Consider the following 22,797-nt stretch of genomic DNA (forward strand, 5'->3'; position numbering starts at 1 on the left):
GGCTGGGGCTGGTTCCCTGCCTGGGGCTGGGGGCTGTGCCCCTCCCTGCACCCCCCATCAGGGCTGTGGGTGGTTCCCTGCCTGGGGCTGGGGGCTGTGCCCGTCCCTGCACCCCCCAGCCAGGCCCCTCCCTGCACCCCCCATCAGGGCTGTGGGTGGTTCCCTGCCTGGGGCTGGGGGCTGTGCCCCTCCCTGCACCCTCCAGCCAGGCCCCTCCCTGCACCCCCCATCAGGGCTGTGGGTGGTTCCCTGCCTGGGGCTGTGCCCCTCCCTGCACCCCCCATCAGGGCTGTGGGTGGTTCCCTGCCTGGGGCTGGGGGCTGTGCCCCTCCCTGCACCCTCCAGCCAGGCCCCTCCCTGCACCCCCCATCAGGGCTGTGGGTGGTTCCCTGCCTGGGGCTGGGGGCTGTGCCCCTCCCTGCACCCCCCATCAGGGCTGTGGGTGGTTCCCTGCCTGGGGCTGGGGGCTGTGCCCCTCCCTGCACCCTCCAGCCAGGCCCCTCCCTGCACCCCCCATCAGGGCTGTGGGTGGTTCCCTGCCTGGGGCTGGGGGCTGTGCCCCTCCCTGCACCCCCCATCAGGGCTGTGGGTGGTTCCCTGCCTGGGGCTGGGGGCTGTGCCCCTCCCTGCACCCTCCAGCCAGGCCCATCTCTGGGAGGGGGTTACTGTGCTGAGGGCAGGGTTGTGCCCCTCACTGCACCCACCCCCCCAGGGTGGGGAAGGCAGCAGTTTGAGCAGATGCCAGCTTGCTCCATACCCTGCCGCCAGCAGCCGAGAGCTGGGGGTTAGAGCTAGGCAAGGGGCCCCAGGTACCCCCCTGCACCAGTCCTGCCAATGGGAACAACCTGGGCCTACCCACCCCCGGGGAAAACTCTGCTTGAGGCTGGGGACCCAGCCTGGTGACTGGCCCAGCCCCAGCCCCCCCACGGTGGAATTTCCCAGGCCTGCCCTGCCCCTCTTGTAGGAGCTTAATCCCCCTCCCGCCCCACACAGGGCTCCAGCCCCTGCCCCCCCCCTCAGAGAGCCCCCCTCACACACCGCATCTATTGCAAACAGTTTATTGACTGACAGCAGGGTCCGCTCCCTGGTGGCTGGCGCAGCCCCACAGCAGCAAGGGGGTTGCACAGCAGGACCCGCAGGGTGCAGGCTCCCTCCTTCCACCCCCCTGCATCCGCAGCCTTAGAGCAGCTCCTGCCCAGCTGTAAGGGGAAGGGGGGGTGGGGAGGCTGCTGGAGTAAGTCTCCTCCCCCTGTGCAGGCCCTGAAGGAGAATCCTCCATCTCTTCCAGCTGCAGCTCCCTCCCCCATGGGGGTTGGGGGGCCCTTACCCCTTCCCCTGGGCTGCCTCCATCCCTGCAGTCAGCCCTCTTCCAGCTGCAACCCCCAGCAGAGCAGGACTGGGCTGGAGGTGCCCAGGGCTCTGTCCCCCAGCCCCCCTCCCACCGGGGCCCCCTGGCACAGCTGCCCTGCAGAGCTGTCAGGGCCCCACGGGCAGGGCATTGCCCCGTCAGGCCCCAGCACAGATGCCGTGCCCCCTCCTCACTAGCTACAGCTGACTACACACTGCTCAGCAGACAGTGACAGGAGAGACCCCCCACTACGCAGCCCGGGGGTACTGGGGGGGAGGGGGGAGTGCGGAAACAGAGCGATGTCCGGGTGTGACCAGCCTCCCTGGGCACATGGCAGGGTCCCCGCGGCGCGTCCCTCAGAACACACCTGGGGAGACAAGCAGAGGGGAGGGGGAGGGACGACACGGATGAATCAAGCCTCGTGAGCGTGTGACAGCCAGGGCACGTGCAGGCCAGGGCACCAGCGCCCCTCGGGCTGGGGGGCTCCAGCCCCATTCCTGGGGCAGGACGCACCCGAGGCTCCTGCCAGCCCGGGTGCTCTGAGGCGCAGGAGGGAGGGGTGCTGGGCCCTGATGCCCCAGCTGGGTGGCCCCCGGCGCTGTGGAAGTGGGACAGGGGGTTACCTGGGGGGCAGGGGTGTCAGGCAGGGGCTGCAGCCAGAGCAGTGGAGGTGCGGGGTGGGGTAAGCAGCAGGATCCAGAGCAGCAACAGTGAGGGCAAGAACGAGCACCCAGCCCCTGCCCCCCAACACCCCTGTTACCTTCCTTGCAGCATCTCCCCCCCACCCCCCCCCGAGGGACACCCTATCCCGCCTCCTGTAGAGCAGCCCACCTGTGCTTGTGTCCCCTGGCGAAGGACCTGAGCCCACACCCCTGGGCAGCCCTCCCCTGCCAGGCCGTGACCCCTAGACCCTTCCCAGACAGCCTGGCCCAGCAGGGGGGTTCTGGGAGGAGACCCTAGGGGCAGACCAGCTCCCACTGAACCTGGGCAGGTCCTCGCACACAGCTGAGCCAGGAGCACTGCTGGCCTGGGGGAGGGACACCCCCTGCGGGGGGGGACATGGCATGGACAAGCAGCTGAGCATATGACGGTGCCAGGGCCCCATGCGACCCCCCCAGGACGCCCCAGGGGAAGCGTTGGGTCCGCGCCCTGCGGGGGCAGCTCCTCGCTCTGGAACGGGACACACCAGAGGGAGGCTCCTCTCCAGCCCTTTACTGAGCCCCCCGGCCCCGCTGGGTTCTCAGGCGGCCCGGCGCCCTGCTGCTCCCCCGGGGCTGGGATCCTCCGGCTGCCCGGGCCCCCAGCCCCAGCCCGGTTCACAGCAGGCGACAGTGGGGCTGCTTCGGCTTGGAAGCAGGCTCTGTCCCCGCTTCTGGCTCGGGTGCTGCCCCCTCCTGCCCGCCCCCTGCCCCCGGGCTCTGTGTCCGGCTCCCCTCGCTGCCCACGGGCTGGGGCCGAGGCACCCGGCTCCCCCCTTGCGCCTCCTGCTGGGCGCCGCCCTGCTGCCTGCTGGTGCCACGCGCACCTGCTCTGTGCTGCCCCGCGGCCTCCATCTCAGACAGGCTGTAGGCCATGGCCAGCTGCAGATCCTCGTCCTCCTCCTCGCTGTCCGTGTACAGGCAGACCGGGGACGAGCCGCGGGGCCGCGGCGGTGCGGGGGGCGAGTGCGAGGCCCGGCCCGGCAGGGCCTGCTGCTCCCGGCGGCTCAGCTCCAGCCCCAGCGCCATGTCGTCAGGGACACCTGAGGGGAAGGAGGCACAAGGGTCAGGCCCCAGGCGCGCTGTCCCCAGGCCTGGCCTGGCCGTGGGAGGATGGGGCTGTGCCCCCTGGAGACACAGTTCCTAGGCCTGTCCCCGTCTGCCCAGCTCACCCTGGGCCAGTCATCTGATCTGGGTCTCAGTGCCGCTCTCTGTGAACTGGGGAGAACCCTGCCCCACCGCCTCCCAGGGGGCGGGGCTCAGCCAACATACAGGGGGCACCCTGGTCCCCAGAGACCCCTCCCACTCCTCACCGTTAACGTGGATTGATTTCAGCTGCCCGTCCTCTTCCACCTCCACCCGCTCCTGCCCGTTCTCCACAATCCTGCAGAGACAGAGCCAGCACAAGGTCACCCAGCCGGCCAGGGCAGCACCCCACGGGGGAGATTCGGGATGGGGTGGGGCACTGTGTGGTGCCATCTAGGGACTGTGCCAGGCTACGGGCTCCATGTGCGTCGGGGGCAGCTGCCAGCTCCATTCTGGTCTTCACCTTGTCAGTATCTTCTGACCTCGGGCACGAGCTACGCTTCCTGGGGTGCAGGCTGTTGATTTAAAGTGCTCTCCCCGCCCAGCACTGCGGCAACAGGTGGCCTAGCAACAAAGCCTCCTGGCAGGACTCTGGGCTCCCCGGCTGGGGCTGATCGAGGCGTCACCCGCAGAGGGGCTGGGATGTTATGAAGGGCAGACGCTGTGCTGTTCGGGCCGGGTCTTTGGCCATTGACAGCAGGTCAAACAGCAGCTGCTGCACGAGCCAGCAGAGATGGGGGGACCCTGCCTGGACACAGCTGGGCCCCAGGAAGGGTGGGCTCTGGCGTGGCAGGACATGGCACTGGCTGGCCCCAATGGAGAGTTCTGCTGTTGGGGGGACACCATACTAGCAGGCCCCATGGAGGGCTCTGGCGTGACGAGTGGTGAGGCACCGGCCTGGCTGGCCCCATGGAGGGCTCTGGCATGGGGGAAGGTGGGGCACCAGCCAGGCTGGCCCCATGATCTGGTCCCCTGGAGCAGCTGCCGTGTTGCTGGGAGACTGGCTGGCTTGGCCATGGCCCAGTCCCCAGTGGCCCCTCCCTACCTCTTCGTGGTGATGCGTTTGCCATTGACGAAGGTGGTGGAGGTGGAAACCGAGCGGAAGCCAATTCCGGGGTCGGTGCCAGGGCTGAAGGACGAGGAGAAGAAATCTGAAAAACAGGGTGACAACCTCACAGCAGGAGCCCCCAGCCTGGGCCAGGCCCCGGGGAGCCTCAAGGGATCACAGGGGTCCTTGGCCAGTTGTGAGAGGATGACGGGGTGGTAACGGGTCAGCCAGGGGGATGCACTGCAGTGAAATGTCTGTCCAGGAGTCACAGGGTGTGATGAAGTGGGACTGTTCTTAATGTTTCCTCTGAATACTGTAAGGGTGCCTCAGTTTCCCCTAGGCAGTTCCTAAGTCTCTAGGGGGTGGGATAAGGGGATGTGATTGTTGCAGAGCAAAGGGCCAGGGTACATAAATGGCGACACACTGTCTCCTGGCAACTGATGGCCTGGACCCTTGCCCCCTGCAAGGTGAGAGCTAAAGGGTTGGAGAACAAAGGAATCAGGTGCTCTCCTGGCCTGGGAAAGGGACAAAGCCCAGAGGAGGAGGGGCTGGAGGGAGTTTCAGTTTGGGGCTGGCTGGGGACATGGAGTGAAGGGCGGACGGGGTTGTCTGGCTCACTGCCCCCCAAAATGGACCCAGCTGAAGGGTCCTGTTCTCTGCACCTACAAGCTCTGTGTTAGACCATGTTCCTGTCATCTAATAAACCTCTGCGTTACTGGCTGGCTGAGAGTCACGTCTGACTGCGGAGTTGGGGGCAGGACCCCGCGGCTTCCCTAGGACCCCGCCTGGGCGGACTGGCTGTGGGAAGTGCACGGAGGGGCAGAGGAGGCTGAATGCTCCGAGGTCAGACCCAGGAAGGTGGAGCCGGGTGAGCTGTGTGTCCTGCAGACAGGCTGCTCCCCGAGAGGAGACTTCCCCAGAGTCCGGCCTGGCTTCGTAGGGAGCAGTTCCCGAGCATCGCCCGGGGACTCCGTGACACAGGGCAAGACTGTCCTTGAATCGCCATAGCCGAGGGGAGGTGGTTTGGGCCGGCCAGGGGATCTGGCACCGAGGGGAGGAGGAGTGACTCGGGAGAAAGCCGGAGCTGGGACCACACAGGTGCCCGCTCCAGGTGCGGCAGGTGCCCAGGGAGGACGGTGCTGGCAGCGACAGGCAGGCTGCCACCTACCTGAGGATGCCGGGAAAGACGAGAAGAAGGAGCCTGGTCCGGGGTGTCCAAGGCCAGCTCCCCGCAGTTCTGAGAACGGCAGCATCTCATCTGTAAGGCAGGGATCGTGGCGTGAGCACAGCCCGAGACTCTCCCTCGCAGGATGCCAGGCCAGGCTGCGCCAGCCACACAACTCCAGAGTGCAGCCAGTCCACCCTGGGGGCAGGACACCCATGGGCCCCAGAGCAGCAGGCCCCAAAGGGGGCTCTGGGGGGCGGTCTCCGGAGGCCTATGGAGCTGGCTCTTCCATGTGTCCAGCTGCTGAGTTGCAGGAAGAGAAGCTGAAGATCCAGCAGCCCCCGGCTACAGTGGCTCTCCTGTCCCGGGCGCTGCGGGATCAGGCCCACACAGGGGGCAGGGCCTGGGTGCTAGTCGCTCTGACAGGGCCACACGCTGCCGAGGGCTGGCAGCCAGCGGGCACTGCTCTGGCCTCTCTCAGTTCATTTGTCCTGAGGCTCCCTGCAGCCCTTGGGAGAGGATTCCCGATAGGCAGCCTACCTGCCCCCCTCGTAACGGCAGCATGCTGCTTCCAGCCACCCCCTGCCAGCACCCGCAGCGAGCCCTTGGCCAGCAGCTAGGGCACGGCCCTGGGACTCGAGTTCAATTCCTACCACAAGCCTGGGCCCAGCACCTAGGCCAGCTCCATCAGTCGTTGGTGTCGGCCACCCACCGCCAGTCACGGCTCTTCACCCTTCCTCACGGATCAGCCCCTCCCACGCACAGATCCTTCTGTCCTGTGTATTCAGCCCCGCTTGCTCCTGGGCTGCCTCCTGCGTCACAGACGCTCTCCCCCCGCGTCATCCCCAGCTGCATCGGAGCCAAGCCTCCCCGCAGCGACCGAGCCCAGACCACTAACACTTCCCAGCCTCTCTCCTTCAGCTATCCGGCCTCCCTCGCTCCTCCCCTGCGTCCTCTGGCACAAGGACCAGCGTCTGCTTGGACCGGGCCTGCTGAAAGCGTGGGACAGTCCTTGGATGGCGTCACCGGCCCCTGCACCACCGGCACGGCAGGCACTGCAGGAAGCTGCTGCTCCAGCTGTGGGGCAGGGAGCCGACGCGGTGGAAGGCACCGTACTAACCGGAGGGGTCACAGCTGCTCCTCGGCTGGCGACTCCTGCCCCTGCTGTCACCCAGAAGTTCAAACTCAGCCCCTCCCGAGCCAAAAGCCCAGGCCACGCCATTTGAGTCAAAGGCGAATCTCCATGAGCTTTCAGCAGTACAGGACCCATGACACACAACATAGCCTCTGGGGTCTCTCACCAATCCCCACTTCTCTGGCCACAAAGAATCAAAACGTGCACTGGGTTGGGCCCACTCTCCCCTCCCTCCTCCAGGGCCCCCAGGAGAGCTGTGGGCCAAAACTCACCAAAGAGCTCAGAGAAGGGATCCCGCCCGCCGAAGAACTCCCGGAAGACGTCGTGGGCGCTGCGGAAGGAGAAGGTGAATTCGGGGACTCCTGCGCCGGCTCTTGATCCCCCAGGCCCTGCTGGGGAAAAGCAGACACAGGACGCTATCACCAAGATCCCAGTCTGAACCGCGTGAGAGAACCAGGCTGGGGTCCCCGCCCGCTGGAGAGACGCGCCAGGTTAAAGGTGCTCTGTTAGCTTGGGGCTGTGAAAACTACAGGTCCCAGCATGCAATAGGACATGACGCGCTCCCAGGGCCGCTCTCACTCGGGTTCCCCTGCAAATATTTGTAGTGGGTGCAATTTGCCCCTGGGTCAAGAGCCGGCACCCAGCCCAGGGCAAGTTCCACCCCGAACACCTGCAGCACTGAGGGGTGGGTGGAGCACAGACACACCACACCACACCGGGGGGGGGGCGCGAGCCCCGCGGGGCCGCACCTGGGGGGGCTTGGCCGCGCAGAGAGTGGGAGGCCCTGCTCGGGGGGCCGTGAGCCCTGTGGGGCTGCACCTGGGGGGCCCGGCCGCGTAGAGCTTTGCCGTCTTGCTCATGCCCACGCCCCGGGCGGGCGGTGTGCGGGCGAAGCGTGGCTGTCCCTTAGGCTCCCGGCGAGAGCGTTGTGGGCGCGCGCCATGCGACAGCAAAGGCTGGGATTGTCAGACTTTATTCCCCTCAGCCCAGATTTCAGGAGCAAGGTTCCCCCCCTCCCCCGATTTCAGCTCCCCCAGGCCAGGCTCCTCTCCCACAGCACGGCCAGCTCACCTGCTCCCATGAGGCCTTCCTTGCCATAGCGGTCGTAGATGTCACGCTTCTCCTCTGCGGGGAGAAGAGGAAGAGTTAGCCGGCCCCCACCGCTCCAGCAGGGCTGGGCTGGGGAAGGGGCAGCCCCTAGCTAAGGGGGAGCATCTCCCGCTGCGTGGGCAGGTGGCATCGCCAGCTCTCGTGCCATTGGGAGTACTCCTAAAGCCCCAGCTCTCGGAGTCATGGGATGGGGCAAGACTGTCAGCTGCTGTTTCCTCCCCTTCCTGGCTGCAGAGCAAAGCCTGGGGGGACGGCAACCCCCAGGGCTCAGACACAGGGCGCAGACGAGAACCCAACACTTCCTTTGAAAAGTCTGGGGATTTTCGACCTAGTGTTGTTGCTCTGGGACCCTTGGGGCTGGTGTGGGGGGTGGGTGGGGTTGTCCCTTGGCCGGCTCTCCAGGTGCCCCACTCCAGGCTCACGGGGTCTCTAAGCAGCGTCGGATCTCAGCAGCTCCAGGCGATGTGATAGCCAGCCCCCCTAGATCCATGGGATGCATGGGGCTACCCCAAGTCTGGGGGCTCAGCAGCGAGGGCCAAGCTCTGACAGCTCGCCCGGGATAAGACCAAGTCTGTGGGGAATGAACGAATCTAGCGGGTCGTGCGCAATGCATGGGGCTGGACATGGCCAGAGACTCCTGGGGACCCCTCCCCGCACCCCGACTACAGCCCCCAGGGAGAGAGGCAAAGGAACACGAAATTGGTGCGTGTGGCTCTGAGAGCAGAGGGGTAACAAGAGCCTCTCCCGCAAAGAGAGGTAGAGAGGCGCAGACCGGTCAGACCCCCCCCCTTCCCCCTGAGCACCTCAGGGGGCGCAAAGGGGGCTCCGGAAGCTCAGCGTTCCCTAGTGCAGGGACCGGGCCTGGCCCGGGGGGGGGGGGGGGGGGGGGGGCAGAGCACACCTGTGCCGGGGATCCTGGGCAGAGGGAGGGGCCCATTGACCACAAGTAGGAACAGCCGCGGTCTCTGTGCACCCCTGCCCTGCACCGGGGCAGGATGCAGCTGGGCTGGAGGCTGCTTGCAAAGGGCCGTCTCGGGGCCTGCTCCGCGAAGGGGCAAGAAACCAGGGCAGCAGCTCCGTCCTGCCTACAGCCCAGGGGCACACGCACAGCTGGGCATGACGGGGACACCGTCCATACAGAGCACAGCAGCTCCCCTAAACACCAAATGGGGGAACCGGCTGGGCAGGATCTGGGGATCCCCGTGGATCACACGCCGACTAGGTCCACAACGGGACATGGCTACGGGAAGGCTGCTCGTGCTGGGGCGTGTTAACGGGAGCGCCATCCGTAAGGCACAGGAGGCATTGGCCCGCTCTGCTCGGCACTGGGGAGGCCTCAGCAGCAGGGCTGCGGCAGGGCTGGGGACCGCACGTCAGGGAAGATGTGAACCAGTCGGAGAGCAACAAACCTGACCAAAGCTTTAGAAACCTGCCCTGTGAGGGAGAGTTAATACCTGGGCGCGTTCAGTCTGCAGACAACACGACGGAGACCAGGCTCCAGGTCCGTGAAGGGCTCTTCTCTAGAGGAGGGGGATTAAGGGTCTGTCTATGCTGCACTCTAAGGCTGGGCTCTGACCCCGGCTCGAGCCCACGTTCCGTCCACACACACACCAGTCAGACAGCTCAGCAAGCCCTCAGGGGGTGAATCATAGAATATCAGGGTTGGAAGGGACCTCAGGAGGTCATCTAGTCCAACCCCCTGCTCAAAGCAGGACCAATCCCCAATTAAATCATCCCAGCCAGGGCTCTGTCAAGCCTGACCTTAAAAACTTCTAAGGAAGGAGATTCCACCACCTCCCTAGGGAACCCTTTCCAGTGCTTCACCACCCTCCTAGTGAAAAAGTTTCTCCTAATATCCAACCTAAACCTCCCCCACTGCAACTTGAGACCATTACTCCTTGTTCTGTCATCTTCCACCACTGAGAATAGTCTAGAACCATCCTCTCTGGATCCACCTCTCAGGTAGCTGAAAGCAGCTATCAAATCCCCCCTCATTCTTCTCTTCCGCAGACTAAACAATCCCAGTTCCCTCAGCCTCTCCTCACAAGTCATGTGCTCCAGTCCCCTAATCATTTTTGTTGCCCTTCGCTGGACTCTCTCCAATTTATCCACATCCTTCTTGTAGTGTGGGGCCCAAAACTGGACACAGTACTCCAGATGAGGACTCACCAATGTCAAATAGAGGGGGACGATCACGTCCCTCGATCTGCTCGATCCCAGTCCCTACTTATACAGCCCAAAATGCCATTGGCCTTCTTGGCAACAAGGGCACACTGTTGACTCGTATCCAGCTTCTCGTCCACTGTCACCCCTAGGTCCTTTTCTGCAGAAGTGCTGCCGAGCCATTCGGTCCCTGAGTCGGAGCCCTAGGGCCCTGCTGGGCGAGGTCCAAGCCCTGTCACTTTGCAGTGTGGACGCAGCGCAAGCCCCAGCCCCGGGTCAGAAGGGCTGCAGAGTGTGGTGTGGCCGCCTTAGCCTGGCTGAGAGAGCCGGGCCCGGCCCTGGTTTGCCGCGCAGTGGGGATGCTGGAGTCCACGGCCCAGCCCCACAGCCCCGGGTCTACACTGCAGGGTGGACACCCCAGTCGTGCTGCACGTCCACTGCAGGCTGCACAGGAAGTGCCGGGTTTGATCTGCCGCACGGGGCACTTGGGGCAATTGCAAGAAAAGTTTCCAGCACTCCGGGGAGCTACACTGAGGAGCAGGCTTCCCGGGGGCCACTGAACCCCCATCCCTGGAGGTTTAAGCAACAAACCCGTCAGGGCTGGGCTACGGCCACTTGGCCCTGCCGTGGTGCAGGGGCTGAACTAAGCGACCCCTTGAGGTCCCTTCTAGCCCCATGGCTACAAGTGCCAGGTGTCCCGAAACGAAGCGGGAGGGGAGACGCCGGCCCCTTACTGTCCGACAGCACTTCGTAGGCCTCCGCGATCTCTTTGAACTTCCGCTCGGCGTGTTCCTTGTTCTCCGGGTTCTTATCCGGATGCCATTTCAGCGCCGCCTTCCTGTACCTGCACAGTGCCCAGGGACAGTCGGTGACCCCACAGCTCTGCCGTCGGCAGGTGCCATCCTCCCCCCGCTGTGCCAGCCAACCCCGAGACCAATCGATGGTGCACAGCCACCCGTGCCAGGCTGGACCCCACCACACCAGGTTCCCGCCAGCACCCGGGCACAGCCTGGTGTCCAGGGGCTTCCTTAGAGAGCTGCTCTTAGCTCCTGGGACACTCCCTTTGCCCTTGAACAGCCCCCCACCATCTCACCCTGCCCCCCCCCAAGCAGGGCCTGTGATCACAGCGCATGTTCCCACTTGGCCCTGCCCAAGATCGGGGAGGGAGATGAGGCAGGTTGCTGGGGGGGGGGGGGGGGGGAGTGCAACGCCAACTGCCCACGGATGGCCTGTCGCCGCCTTCGCCCAGCCGTGGAAGCGGGGCCCGAGGGGAAGGGACTTGGCCAAGCTCGCAGCTGATCAGTGGCAGAGCAGGGCCGGATCCTAGGGTTCCCGAGCACGAGCCCAGGGCCCTCCCCACTAGGCCCCGCTGTCCCTCGAGCGCTCATCCAGCCCCACTCTACCCTCAGGGGGGCCCTGGCAGGGCAGCAGCTGCTAGTGGAAAGCGTAGTGACTCGGGCGGGGGCAGGACTTACGCCTTCTTGATGTCATCCGAGGAGGCGTTTCGGGGCACACCCAGCACTTCGTAGTACTCCACCATGGCGCCTGTCCGTCCGTCAGGGGCCGGCGGTGCAGCTGGGGAGGAAGGGCAACGTCAGGTATATCTGGAGATGCCCGGGGGAGCAGAGCGAGCGGCCCGGGACTGTGCTGGCTGCTCAGGACAGAGCATCAGCCAGAAACAGCCGCCCGTCCCCAGGTCCCGAAGAGCAGCAACTGGGCTGTCTGTCCCCTGCCAGAGAGGGCCAGCCCGGCAAACGCAGAGACCCACTGGGGCCCAACAGCGCTACCAGCTCCGGAGGGGGACGTCCCACCCCCTTTGCTCAGGGGCAGCTGCTGATGCAGCAGGCAGAGTGGGGACACTGGGCCCCATCTGCCCTCAGTCCCTGCCTCCCAGCCGATGGGCTGTCGTGCCGAGAAGCGTGTCTGAGCCAGGACGGGGTCCCCCGGCTCGCCCCCTCACTTTGACACTGCCGCCCCCCCTCGGCCTCAGCCTCTCTGCCCGGGCAGCGGGAATGCAAGGGGGTTATTTGTGGCACAGAGGCTGGCGGGCCCCACCCACGTCAGGCGCCGGCAGCCAGAGCCCCAGGGGCACTTGTCTCTGTCACAGCCCGAGCGCAGGGACGGCACCAGCTGCCCAGTCTTCAAGGGACCCTGCCTCTTGGCACCCCAGAGGGTCCCAGCCCTCCCAGAGCCACTCGGGGGCAGGGCTATGCTCCACCTATGCACCTGCAGGACCTCAGCCCCACTGGGCCACCCCCTCCTCGCCCGGGTCCCTCGCCCTTGCTGAGCCGAAGGGAGGTGCCTCCCCGCGGGAGGTTTGCTTCTGCTCCTCTCCATGTCTGACCCCCCCCATTCTCCCTCTCCACCATGGGGCTCCCCCCACACTGACCTACCCACAGGGAGACACCCCAGCAGCCAGGGCCAGCCACCCCCCACCGGCTCTTCAGGGAGCAGCAAAGGGGAGGAGCAGAGACCAGGCTGGCTGCTTGTCCCACCCCAGTCCCTCAAAGCACCCAGCTGCCCTCAGGGTCTCACCCCCAGGGGAGTGGGGGGGGATGTTAATCAGGTGCCCGGGAGAGCTCCCTGTGGTGATGACTGGGGTAGCTGGGGTGGGGAACTCTGGGGCCGGCATTCGGGCACCCCCTCAGCAAGTGCCCCCACCCTGCCCGGCCTCCGGCACTGGGGGGGGTGACGAGGGGCGAGGAGGGGTCCCTGCTAGAACCTGCTCCGCAGCCGGTGGTGGGGGGCGCGGGGGCACTGCCGGCGTCAACCCATACCAGGGAGCCCAGGACCACCCTCCCCATGTGCCTGGGCAGGGCCCAGCCCGACGGGCCCCGGGGGCCATCACCACAGAACACCGCCCCTCGCCGTGGGGGCCCACCCAGCTCAGCATTCAAGCCCCCGAGGAAGTGGCCGGATTTATGCAGAGGGGCCGAGCGCCCCCAGCCCCCATCGCTCCCCCCTTCTGCAAGTCTCTAGAGCCCAGGGTTTTACAGGCAGTTTACTCCCAGTGGGAGTTAGGCACTGACATCCCGTTACAAACCTGGCCCTTGATGCCTAAAGAGGGAGCTGGGGGGCCGGAGGCCGGGCCTAGGTGGGAGTCTCAGCCTTGGCCCGTAGGGGATGCTGCAGATGCCCTCCCTGGCTGGACGGGGTCAATGTGGGCAGGGAGGGGGGGGACTGCGCAGTGAGCAGGGGACCAGAGAACAGGGAATCTCACCCTGGGACAGAGCGGGGCCCAGCCCCTCCCTAGTCAGCCTGTCCGCATTAAGGAGCTTAGCAGCTACTATGAACATCTAATCCCACCGCCACCCGGGAGGAGTAAGAATAGCTCTGCCGGGAGGGGAGGCTGCCCGCCCCCGTCAGTGACCCACACCGGGGTCGAGGGCAGCGGAGGGCGCCTGGCTCCTCAGGAAATCAGGCCATTTGTTTACTTGGGGGCCCTGGCCTCAGTCACAGCTGTGAGCTTTCCCCACGGCAGCCAGTTCCACAGGTTAGTTCTACGCTGCAGCCTCCTCCTGGCTGACGCTCCTGCACCCCTGAATCCATTCGACCTGCAGCTGCCGTGGTCACGGCCCCGGCCTCTGAACCCCTCCACTGGCTCCCCATTTCCAGACGCATTACATCCAGGTGCCTCACCGTTGCCCTCACACCCTCGCCGCTCCCGGCTCATCTCACACGGCCCCCCACCGCCCCCACACCTGCTCCCGCAGCCGGCCCCTCGCCTGACGCACTGACTCTGCCCCTCTCAGCCCCACCCTGCTTGCTGCCCTTCTCTGGGCCTTTCCCATTTCAGGGGGGACAGGCCCCGAAGCAGACAGCATGGTGGGGAGGACGCCTGCTGCCCCATGCAACACCCCTCTTCTGTTCCCTTTATCCAGGGGGCTGCTTTGCACCCTCCCCTCCCCCGCACATTCAGCACGTGCCGGACACTAATTCGCTCTCCCCCCCTGCCCCCCTCCTGTGGTCAGCAGTTCCCAGGGCCGCCTCGGGCCCCAGCTCGGTTCTGTTGGTAAATAAGGGATTTTGCAAACCCAGCGTGTGATTTTCTGCCTTTGAAAGCAAAAACACAAACTTCAATTCTCACTTTTCCTGGGGTGCACGGGGGGGGGGGGGGGGGGGGCTCCGAGCCCGGCCCAAGGGTGCTGAGCAGGCACAGACCCAGGGCGACCCCGAGGAGGGGCGAACACCCAGGGCAAGGGAGACCAGGAGAGTCACACCTCCCCCTGGACCCCAGGGCTCCCTGCTCCCCCGCGCCTGGCCCTGGGTTCGAAGCCGGGCGCAGGGCCGGGCGTCCTGCTGCCAACCCAGGGAGCTCGTCTCCGGCCAGACGTGGGCAGGGGTCTGGCGTGCGAGGGCCCAGCCCGCCCTGTGCCCCCGACGTGCCCGGGCCCCAACCCCGCGCGGGAGGGGCCCCGAGCCGCCGGCAGCCCCAGGCTCCGCGGGCCCAGGCTGGCGTCCCGCCCCCCGACGCGGAGCTGCCCGGGCACGTCGGGGGCACAGGGCGGGCTGGGCCCTCGCACACCGGCCCCTGGCCCGCCCCCGCGCCCCCGTCTCTGGCCACACCCGGCGCAAGCCACCGGCCCCCAGGCCTGGGGCCCGATCCCGGGGCCCGATCCCGTCGGGGCCCAACCCCTGCCCCAGCCGCTCCGCAACCTCCTGACCCCGGGGGTCTCCCCAGGCCCGACACCGCCGCAGGAGCGGCCCCCACCGCGCCCCCCGGGAAGATCCCTGCCCTGCACCCCACTGCACCCCCCAGCGCCCCGCCCCCCGGGCCCCCCCACCGCGCCCACCCGGGGATCCCTGCCCTGCACCCCACTGCACCCCCCAGCGCCCCGCTCCCCGGGCCCCCCCACCGCGCCCCCCCACCGCGCCCCCCAGGGATCCCTGCCCTGCACCCCACTGCACCCCCCAGCGCCCCGGCCCCCCCCCACCGCGCCCCCCGGGGATCCCTGCCCTGCGCCCCACTGCACCCCCCAGCGCCCCGGCCCCCCCCACCGCGCCCCCCGGGGATCCCTGCCCTGCGCCCCACTGCACCCCCCAGCGCCCCGCCCCCCGGGGGATCCCTGCCCTGCGCCCCACTGCACCGCCCCGCGCCCCGCCCCCCGGGCCCCCCCCGTACCTCCCCGCGGCGCAGCGGCCCCGGCTCCCCACGCTCCGAGCGCGGCTCAGCCCAGCTGCAGCTGCGGGCCTGGGGCGGGACATGAACTCGCTCCCGGCCCGTCACACCCCTCCGCTGTGTGACGGACAGCGCCTAGCGCCAATGGGGAGCCCGGGCCGATTGTGACGTCAGGGATCTGCACTCTGAACTGATGAGGTCATGAAACACAAGCTCAGAGCCCCGCCCCCCCTTGGCCCCGCCCCTCCCTCGACCCCCGGGGCTCCCGGGCACGGCCCCCCGCCCACTGGCCCCCCCACCCCGGGGGGCTCCCCTTGCGTGGCCACGTGGTTGGAAATCAAGGCCTGGGTCACTCCTGGTTGGGGTTCAGGCTAGCCTGCCAGGGCACTGCTGCGAGGAAGCTCACAGCACTGGGGTTCCAGCCGGAGGGTGCGGCTTGGAGGTGGGTGCCTCGCCTCCCCCGTCCAGCCAGCCCCAGGCACCCAAAGGTGAGGAGCCAGGGGGCGGGGGGTTGCCAACTTTGTGACCGAACAAAACTGAACACCCTTGCCCCGCCCCTTCTCCAAGGCCCCGCCCCGCTCCCTTGCGCTCTCCCCCACCCTCACTCATTTGCTCTTTTTCACCTGGCTGGGGAGGGTCCCTTTTCAACAGGTGTTCGGTTGAAAACTAGACATCTGGCAACCCTCCAGGCCCACCTGCAGCCATTGCGGCTCACTCAGGTCCCCTTTTCCAGCCGTTCTCCCCCACCCCTGGGCAAGGAATTGGCTGCAATTTTAAAGGAAGGCTGCAATTCCCACCTAACGCATCACCTGACTCCAGCAGCTGGGAGCTTAGGAAAAACACCAAACACAAAACATCTTCTGTATTTTCCACAGGATGCATCCGATGCAGTGAGCTGCCCTGATGCAGCACTGGGTTGAGTCCCAAGTGCATGAGCTGGGCTGGGTGTCCCCTGCCCCCCCCCAGTGCAGCTCGGATCATCTAATGGCCCCTCACCAAGGCTGATCCAGGCCCATGGAGCCCAAGGCAGTTTGCCTGTGTGACCCTGTCTGGTCTGTGCAGGTGCTAGACCCACTCTGACCCTTTGGGGGGCAGCTGGGGGTAGCTCCTCGGCCACGTTCCCCTCCCGCTCTGAGGGGCAGCACCACGTACCCAGAGTGAGGGCCGGGCCGGGCCGGGCCAGGAGGGCTTTACGTGGGCACAGCCCCACTTGGGGGAGGGCTGAGTAAAACCACGAGGCAGGTGCTCTGGGCTGGCCTTGGCAAGAGATCCCCCAAGAGAAGCCAGCAGCCATGGTGATGAGAGGTCAGGAGAGCTCGCCTGTCCGGCCCTGACGGGGCTCGCCTCTGCAGGGAGATCCGTGGATTCCAGCTCCGTGTCGCTTCCTCTCCCGCTCCCACCTAGAGGCGGTGTGCGTTTCCCGTGGCACCCAGAGCCCGAGAGCATGCGCCCTGCACTACGGATCCAGGGTGTGCATTCTACTGCCCTCCAGGGGCAGGGAGTGTGAACCCCGCACTAGTGCATCGGAGGGCCGGCGTGTGAACCCCGCACTAGTGCATCGGAGGGCCGGCGTGTGAACCCCGCACTAGTGCATCGAAGGGCCGGCGTGTGAACCCCGCACTAGTGCATCGAAGGGCCGGCGTGTGAACTCCGCACTAGTGCATCGGAGGGCCGGCGTGTGAACCCCGCACTAGTGCATCGGAGGGCCGGCGTGTGAACCCCGCACTAGTGCATCGAAGGGCCGGCGTGTGAACCCCGCACTAGTGCATCGGAGGGCCGGCGTGTGAACCCCGCACTAGTGCATCGAAGGGCCGGCGTGTGAAGGCAGCACTAGTGCATCGAAGGGCCGGCGTGTGAACCCCGCACTAGTGCATCGAAGGGCCGGCGTGTGAACCCCGCACTAGTGCATCGAAGGGCCGGCATGTGAACCCTGCACTAGTGCATCGGAGGGCCGGCGTGTGAACCCCGCACTAGTGCATCGAAGGGCCGGCGTGTGAAGGCAGCACTAGTGCATCGAAGGGCCGGCATGTGAACCCCGCACTAGTGCATCGAAGGGCCGGCGTGTGAACCCCGCACTAGTGCATCGAAGGGCCGGCGTGTGAACCCTGCACTAGTGCATCGAAGGGCCGGCGTGTGAACCCCGCACTAGTGCATTGGAGGGCCGGCGTGTGAACCCCGCACTAGTGCATCGAAGGGCCGGCGTGTGAACCCCGCACTAGTGCATCGAAGGGCCAGCGTGTGAACCCCGCACTAGTGCATCGAAGGGCTGGCGTGTGAAGGCAGCACTAGTGCATCGAAGGGCCGGCGTGTGAACCCCGCACTAGTGCATCGAAGGGCCGGCGTGTGAACCCCGCACTAGTGCATCGAAGGGCCGGCGTGTGAACCCCGCACTAGTGCATCGAAGGGCCGGCGTGTGAACCCCGCACTAGTGCATCGAAGGGCCGGCGTGTGAACGCAGCACTAGTGCATCGAAGGGCCGGCGTGTGAACCCCGCACTAGTGCATCGAAGGGCCGGCGTGTGAACCCTGCACTAGTGCATCGAAGGGCCGGCGTGTGAACCCCGCACTAGTGCATCGAAGGGCCGGCGTGTGAACCCTGCACTAGTGCATCGAAGAGCCGGCGTGTGAAGGCAGCACTAGTGCATCGAAGGGCCGGCGTGTGAAGGCAGCACTAGTGCATCGAAGGGCCGGCGTGTGAACCCCACACTAGTGCATCGAAGGGCCGGCGTGTGAACCCCGCACTAGTGCATCGAAGGGCCGGCGTGTGAAGGCAGCACTAGTGCATCGAAGGGCCGGCGTGTGAACCCCGCACTAGTGCATCGAAGGGCCGGCGTGTGAACCCCGCACTAGTGCATCAAAGGGCCGGCGTGTGAACCCCGCACTAGTGCATCGAAGGGCCGGCGTGTGAACCCCGCACTAGTGCATCGAAGGGCCGGCGTGTGAAGGCAGCACTAGTGCATCGAAGGGCCGGCGTGTGAACCCCGCACTAGTGCATCGAAGGGCCGGCGTGTGAACCCCGCACTAGTGCATCAAAGGGCCGGCGTGTGAACCCCGCACTAGTGCATCGAAGGGCCGGCGTGTGAACCCCGCACTAGTGCATCGAAGGGCCGGCGTGTGAAGGCAGCACTAGTGCATCGAAGGGCCGGCGTGTGAACCCCACACTAGTGCATCGAAGGGCCGGCGTGTGAACCCCGCACTAGTGCATCGAAGGTCCGGCGTGTGAAGGCAGCACTAGTGCATCGAAGGGCCGGCGTGTGAACCCCGCACTAGTGCATCGAAGGGCCGGCGTGTGAACCCCGCACTAGTGCATCGAAGGGCCGGCGTGTGAACCCCGCACTAGTGCATCGAAGGGCCGGCGTGTGAACTCCACACTAGTGCATCGAAGGGCCGGCGTGTGAACGCAGCACTAGTGCATCGAAGGGCCGGCGTGTGAACGCAGCACTAGTGCATCGAAGGGCCGGCGTGTGAACGCAGCATTAGTGCATCGAAGGGCCGGCGTGTGAACCCCGCACTAGTGCATCGGAGGGCCGGCGTGTGAACCCCGCACTAGTGCATCGAAGGGCCGGCGTGTGAACCCCGCACTAGTGCATCGAAGGGCTGGCGTGTGAACTCCACACTAGTGCATCGGAGGGCCGGCGTGTGAACCCCGCACTAGTGCATCGGAGGGCCGGCGTGTGAACCCCGCACTAGTGCATCGAAGGGCCGGCGTGTGAACCCCGCACTAGTGCATCGGAGGGCCGGCGTGTGAACCCCGCACTAGTGCATCGAAGGGCCGGCGTGTGAAGGCAGCACTAGTGCATCGAAGGGCCAGCGTGTGAACCCCGCACTAGTGCATCGAAGGGCCGGCATGTGAAGGCAGCACTAGTGCATCGAAGGGCCGGCGTGTGAACCCCACACTAGTGCATCGAAGGGCCAGCGTGTGAACCCCGCACTAGTGCATCGAAGGGCCGGCATGTGAAGGCAGCACTAGTGCATCGAAGGGCCGGCGTGTGAACCCCGCACTAGTGCATCGAAGGGCCGGCATGTGAACCCCGCACTAGTGCATCGAAGGGCCGGCGTGTGAAGGCAGCACTAGTGCATCGAAGGGCCGGCGTGTGAACCCCGCACTAGTGCATCGAAGGGCCGGCGTGTGAACCCCGCACTAGTGCATCGAAGGGCCAGCGTGTGAACCCCGCACTAGTGCATCGAAGGGCCAGCGTGTGAATGCAAGCACTGTGCAGTTACCCCATGGGTGGATCCTACAGCACTCGGGGCCTGGGAATCCTGGGAATTGCAGTAGGGAGACCCTGATACTGGGGAGCCCAGAGAGCCTGGGCTCTGAGACGGTGAATCCTGGCACTGCTGTGCCAGGCCTAGGGCTCCCCAGCCCCAGCGGGGTCGGTCTGTGTCCAGGAACGAGAGACAAGGGAGGGGAGTGGCAGAGTCAGCAGACAGGCCCCAGCAAATGCTGGAAACCGGCTGTTGTGGCTGTCAGGTGGCTGCTGAGCACAGAGCAACTGCTGACCCCCGCCTCAGGGCTGCCGCTGGGAGGGAGGGGCCAGCTGAGCTGACTCTGCACTTTCCCGCTCGGTTATGGTTGGGCCCCACCATGGCTAGCAGGGAGCCTGGTGGGGATGAGGCGAGTCCCAGGACCCAGAGGGACCGAGGGGGGGAATTAGCCCAGTGCTGTGCTCGGCCCAGCTCCTGGTGTCCTGGCCAGTGGGGAGTGTGAGGCTGCACTCTCTATGATTTTATGAAAATATGCTAACGAGTGTGAATATGACGTAACTGGAATATGCTTCATGCAAAAGGTGGCTTGTAAGGTATCATTACAAAGCTTGTAATCTACTGAGTGTGGTCATCCCATTTGTATGAATGTATCGTTCTCGTATCTGAGACTGGAAATATGAAATATAACTCTGAGGACCTATTGTAATTATGCAAAGCGTGGGCCATTAATGGTGGTTTGGAATCTTGATGGCTCCCATTAACCAGGACAATTGACTGCAAATGCCTCTGTTTACTTGTAAGTCTTCCTGTCTACTGTGGGCTGGCAAGTGGGTAATGAAGTCTTACAGTGACATGTGATCATGTCACCTGACCTGGATTCCATCTTTAACCTGGTGCTTTTCCATTGAGAAGGAGGGGTGGGAACCCAGAGAGGGACAAAGGGTTCCCGCCTTGTGCAAAAGCTCTATGAGGGGGTGGAACAGGACAAAGGGGGCTGCAATCATGAGGAATCCCCTAGCTACCACCTGAGCTGGAACAAGGGCTGTACCGGGGAAAGGATTGGGCCCAGTCTAGGAAGGCACCCAGTCTATGAAAGAAGCTTATCGGAACATCTCTGAGGGTGAGATTTTATCTGTATTCAGTTTTCTTACTGTATTAGCCTTAGACTTGCGTGTTTTATTTTATTTTGCTTGATCATTCACTTTGTTCTGTCTGTTATTACTTGGAACCACTTAAATCCTACTTTTTATATTTAATAAAATCACTTTTTACTTATTAATTAACCCAGAGTATGTATTAATACTTGGGGGGGGGGCAAACAGCTGGGCATATCTATCAGTGTTATAGAGTGCGAACAATTTATGAAAAAAGAAAAGGAGTACTTGTGGCACCTTAGAGACTAACCAGTTTATTTGAGCATGAGCTTTCATGAGCTACAGCTCACTTCATGAAGTGAGCTGTAGCTCACGAAAGCTCATGCTCAAATAAACTGGTTAGTCTCTAAGGTGCCACAAGTACTCCTTTTCTTTTTGCGAATACAGACTAACACGGCTGTTACTCTGAAACCTAACAATTTATGAGTTTAGCCTGTATAAGCTTTCTACAGGGTAAAACGGATTTGTTTGGGTATCTGAGTGCGGGAGACAGGAGCACTTCTTCAGCTGTTTTCAGTTAAGCCTGCAGCTTGTGGGGGACGTGGTTCAGACCTGGGTCTGTGTTTGCAGCAGGCTGGTGGGTCTGGCTCCAGCCAGGCAAGGGACTGGAGTCCCAAGCCAGCAGGGAAAACGGGCTCAGAGGTAGTCTAGGCACATCAGGTGGCAGGGGTGGTTTGGAACAGAACGGCGAGGCTGGGTCAGCCCAAGGGTCCCTCCGGCCCCGTGCCCTGTCTCTGACTGTGGCCGGGGCCAGGTGCTTCCGGGGGAATGAACAGCACAGGGCAATTATCATGTGATCCATCCCCTGTCGTCCAGTCCCAGAGTCTGGCAGTCAGAGGCTTAGGGACACCCAGAGCAGGGGGTTCTGACCCTGCCCATCTTGGCTAATAGCCACTGATGGCCTTATCCTCCAGGAACGTATCTAGTTCTTTTTTTAACCCAGTTATAGTTTTGGCCTTCACAACATCCCCTGGCAATGAGTTCCACAAGTTATCTGTGCGTTGTCTGAAGAAATACTTCCTTCTGTTTGTTTTAAACCATCTTCCTATTAATTTCATTGGATGACCCCTAGTTCTTATGTTATGTGGAGGGGTAAATAACACTTCCCTATTCACTTTCTCCACACCAGTCATGTATTTATAGACTTCTATCCTATCCTCCCCCATTACCCATCTCCTTTCCAAGCTAAACAGTCCCCGCTTTTTACTCTCTCCTCATACAGAAGCTGTTCCATCCCCTAATCATTTTTGTTGTTCTTCTGTGTACTTTTTCCAATTCCAGTATATCTTTTTTGAGACGAGGTGACCACATCTGCACGCAGTATTCAACATATGGGCATCCCATGGATTTATAGAGAGGCAACAGGATATTTTCTGTCTCATTCTCTCTCCCTTTCTTAATGATTCCCAACATTCTGTTGGCTTTTTTGGCTGCCGCTGCCCATTGAGTGGATGTTTTCAGAGAACTATCCACAATGACCCAAGATCTCTCTCTTGAGTGGTAACAGCTAATTTAGACCCCATCATTGTATATGTCTAGTTGGGATTCTGTTTTCCAATGTGCATTACTTTGCATTTATCAACATTGAATTTCATCTGCCATTGTGTTGCCCAGTCATCGAGTTTTGAGAGATCCCTTTGTAGCTCTTCGCAGTCTGCCTGGGTCTTTACTATCTTGAATAGTTTTGTACCATCTGCTTGCAAATTCCCTGTTCACCCCTTTTTCCAGATCACTTATGAATATGTTGAAAAGGGCTGGTCCCAGTACAGATGTGACGAAGTGGGACTGTTCTTAATGTTTCCTTCGAATATTGTGGAGGTGACTCAGTTTCCCCTATGCAGTTCTTAAGTATCTAGGTGGTGGGGTAAGGGTGTATGATCATTGCAGAGCCCTAGAGGGCAGGTGTGTGCAGGGGTCTGGACACAGAGAATGGCCAACACCCTGTTTCCTGGCAACTGATGGCCTGGGCCCTTCCCCCCACCCTCCCACCCCTGCAAGGTGAAAGCTGAAGGGTTGGAGAACAAAGGAGTCAGGTGACCACCTGGCCCAGGAAAGGAACAAAGCCCAGAGGAGGAGGGGCTGGAGGGAGTTTCAGTTTGGGGCTGGCTGGGACATGGAATGAAGGGCAGACGTGGCTGTCTGGCTCACTGCCCCCCAAAATGGACCCAGCTGAGGGGTCCTGTTCTCTGCACCTACAAGCTCTGTGTTAGACCATGTTCCTGTCATCTAATAAACCTCTGTTTTACTGGCTGGCTGAGAGTCATGTCTGACTGCGAAGTTGGGGTGCAGGACCCTCTGACTTCCCCAGGAGCCCCGCCTGAGCGGACTCGCTGGGGGAAGCACACGGAGGGGCAGAGGATGCTGAATGCTCCGAGGTCAGACCCAGGAAGGTGGAAGCCGGGTGAGCTGTGTGTCCTGCAGACAGGCTGCTCACAAAAAGGCGACTGCCCCAGAGTCCTGACTGGCTTCATGGGGAGCAGTTCCAGAGCATCGCCCAGGGACTCCGTGACAACAGACCCCTGGGGGACCCTGCTATTTACCTCTTTCCATTCTGAAAACCGAC

At 63.6% G+C, this 22,797-nt stretch overlaps 1 protein-coding gene across 2 annotated transcripts; it reads right to left on the reverse strand.

Annotated features, from left to right (window-relative positions):
- Window positions 1–1,042: 1,042 nt before the first annotated feature.
- On the reverse strand, window positions 1,043–14,988 carry LOC144272189 (dnaJ homolog subfamily B member 2-like). 2 transcript variants are annotated; one of them, XM_077830105.1, is made up of 10 exons: window positions 14,876–14,988; window positions 11,229–11,328; window positions 10,488–10,597; window positions 7,552–7,605; window positions 6,753–6,869; window positions 5,349–5,438; window positions 4,178–4,283; window positions 3,360–3,430; window positions 2,874–3,089; window positions 1,043–1,715 (listed from the first exon to the last, which is right to left on the reverse strand). In XM_077830105.1, the coding sequence occupies exons 2-10, from the start codon at window positions 11,291–11,293 to the stop codon at window positions 1,705–1,707; spliced, it is 840 nt and encodes a 279-aa protein (XP_077686231.1). In that variant the 5' UTR covers window positions 11,294–11,328; window positions 14,876–14,988; the 3' UTR covers window positions 1,043–1,704. The 2 variants fall into 2 exon arrangements, with proteins under 2 accessions (XP_077686231.1, XP_077686230.1); XM_077830104.1 differs by having other exon boundaries at window positions 6,753–6,872.
- Between the last annotated feature and the right edge of the window lie 7,809 nt (window positions 14,989–22,797).

Source organism: Eretmochelys imbricata, chromosome 11 (assembly GCF_965152235.1).
Source record: "Eretmochelys imbricata isolate rEreImb1 chromosome 11, rEreImb1.hap1, whole genome shotgun sequence".
Taxonomy (NCBI): domain Eukaryota; kingdom Metazoa; phylum Chordata; order Testudines; family Cheloniidae; genus Eretmochelys; species Eretmochelys imbricata.

Bases quoted from the DNA above. Each gene is read 5' to 3' on its own strand.
- LOC144272189 (XM_077830104.1), bottom strand. From the start codon at position 11,293: ATGGTGGAGTACTACGAAGTGCTGGGTGTGCCCCGAAACGCCTCCTCG. The intron at 10,598-11,228 runs GTAAGTCCTGCC...GGCACTGTGCAG, and splicing joins TCGGATGACATCAAGAAGGC to GTACAGGAAGGCGGCGCTGA. The intron at 3,431-4,177 runs GTAGGGAGGGGC...CTGTCTCTGCAG, and splicing joins AAACGCATCACCACGAAGAG to GATTGTGGAGAACGGGCAGG.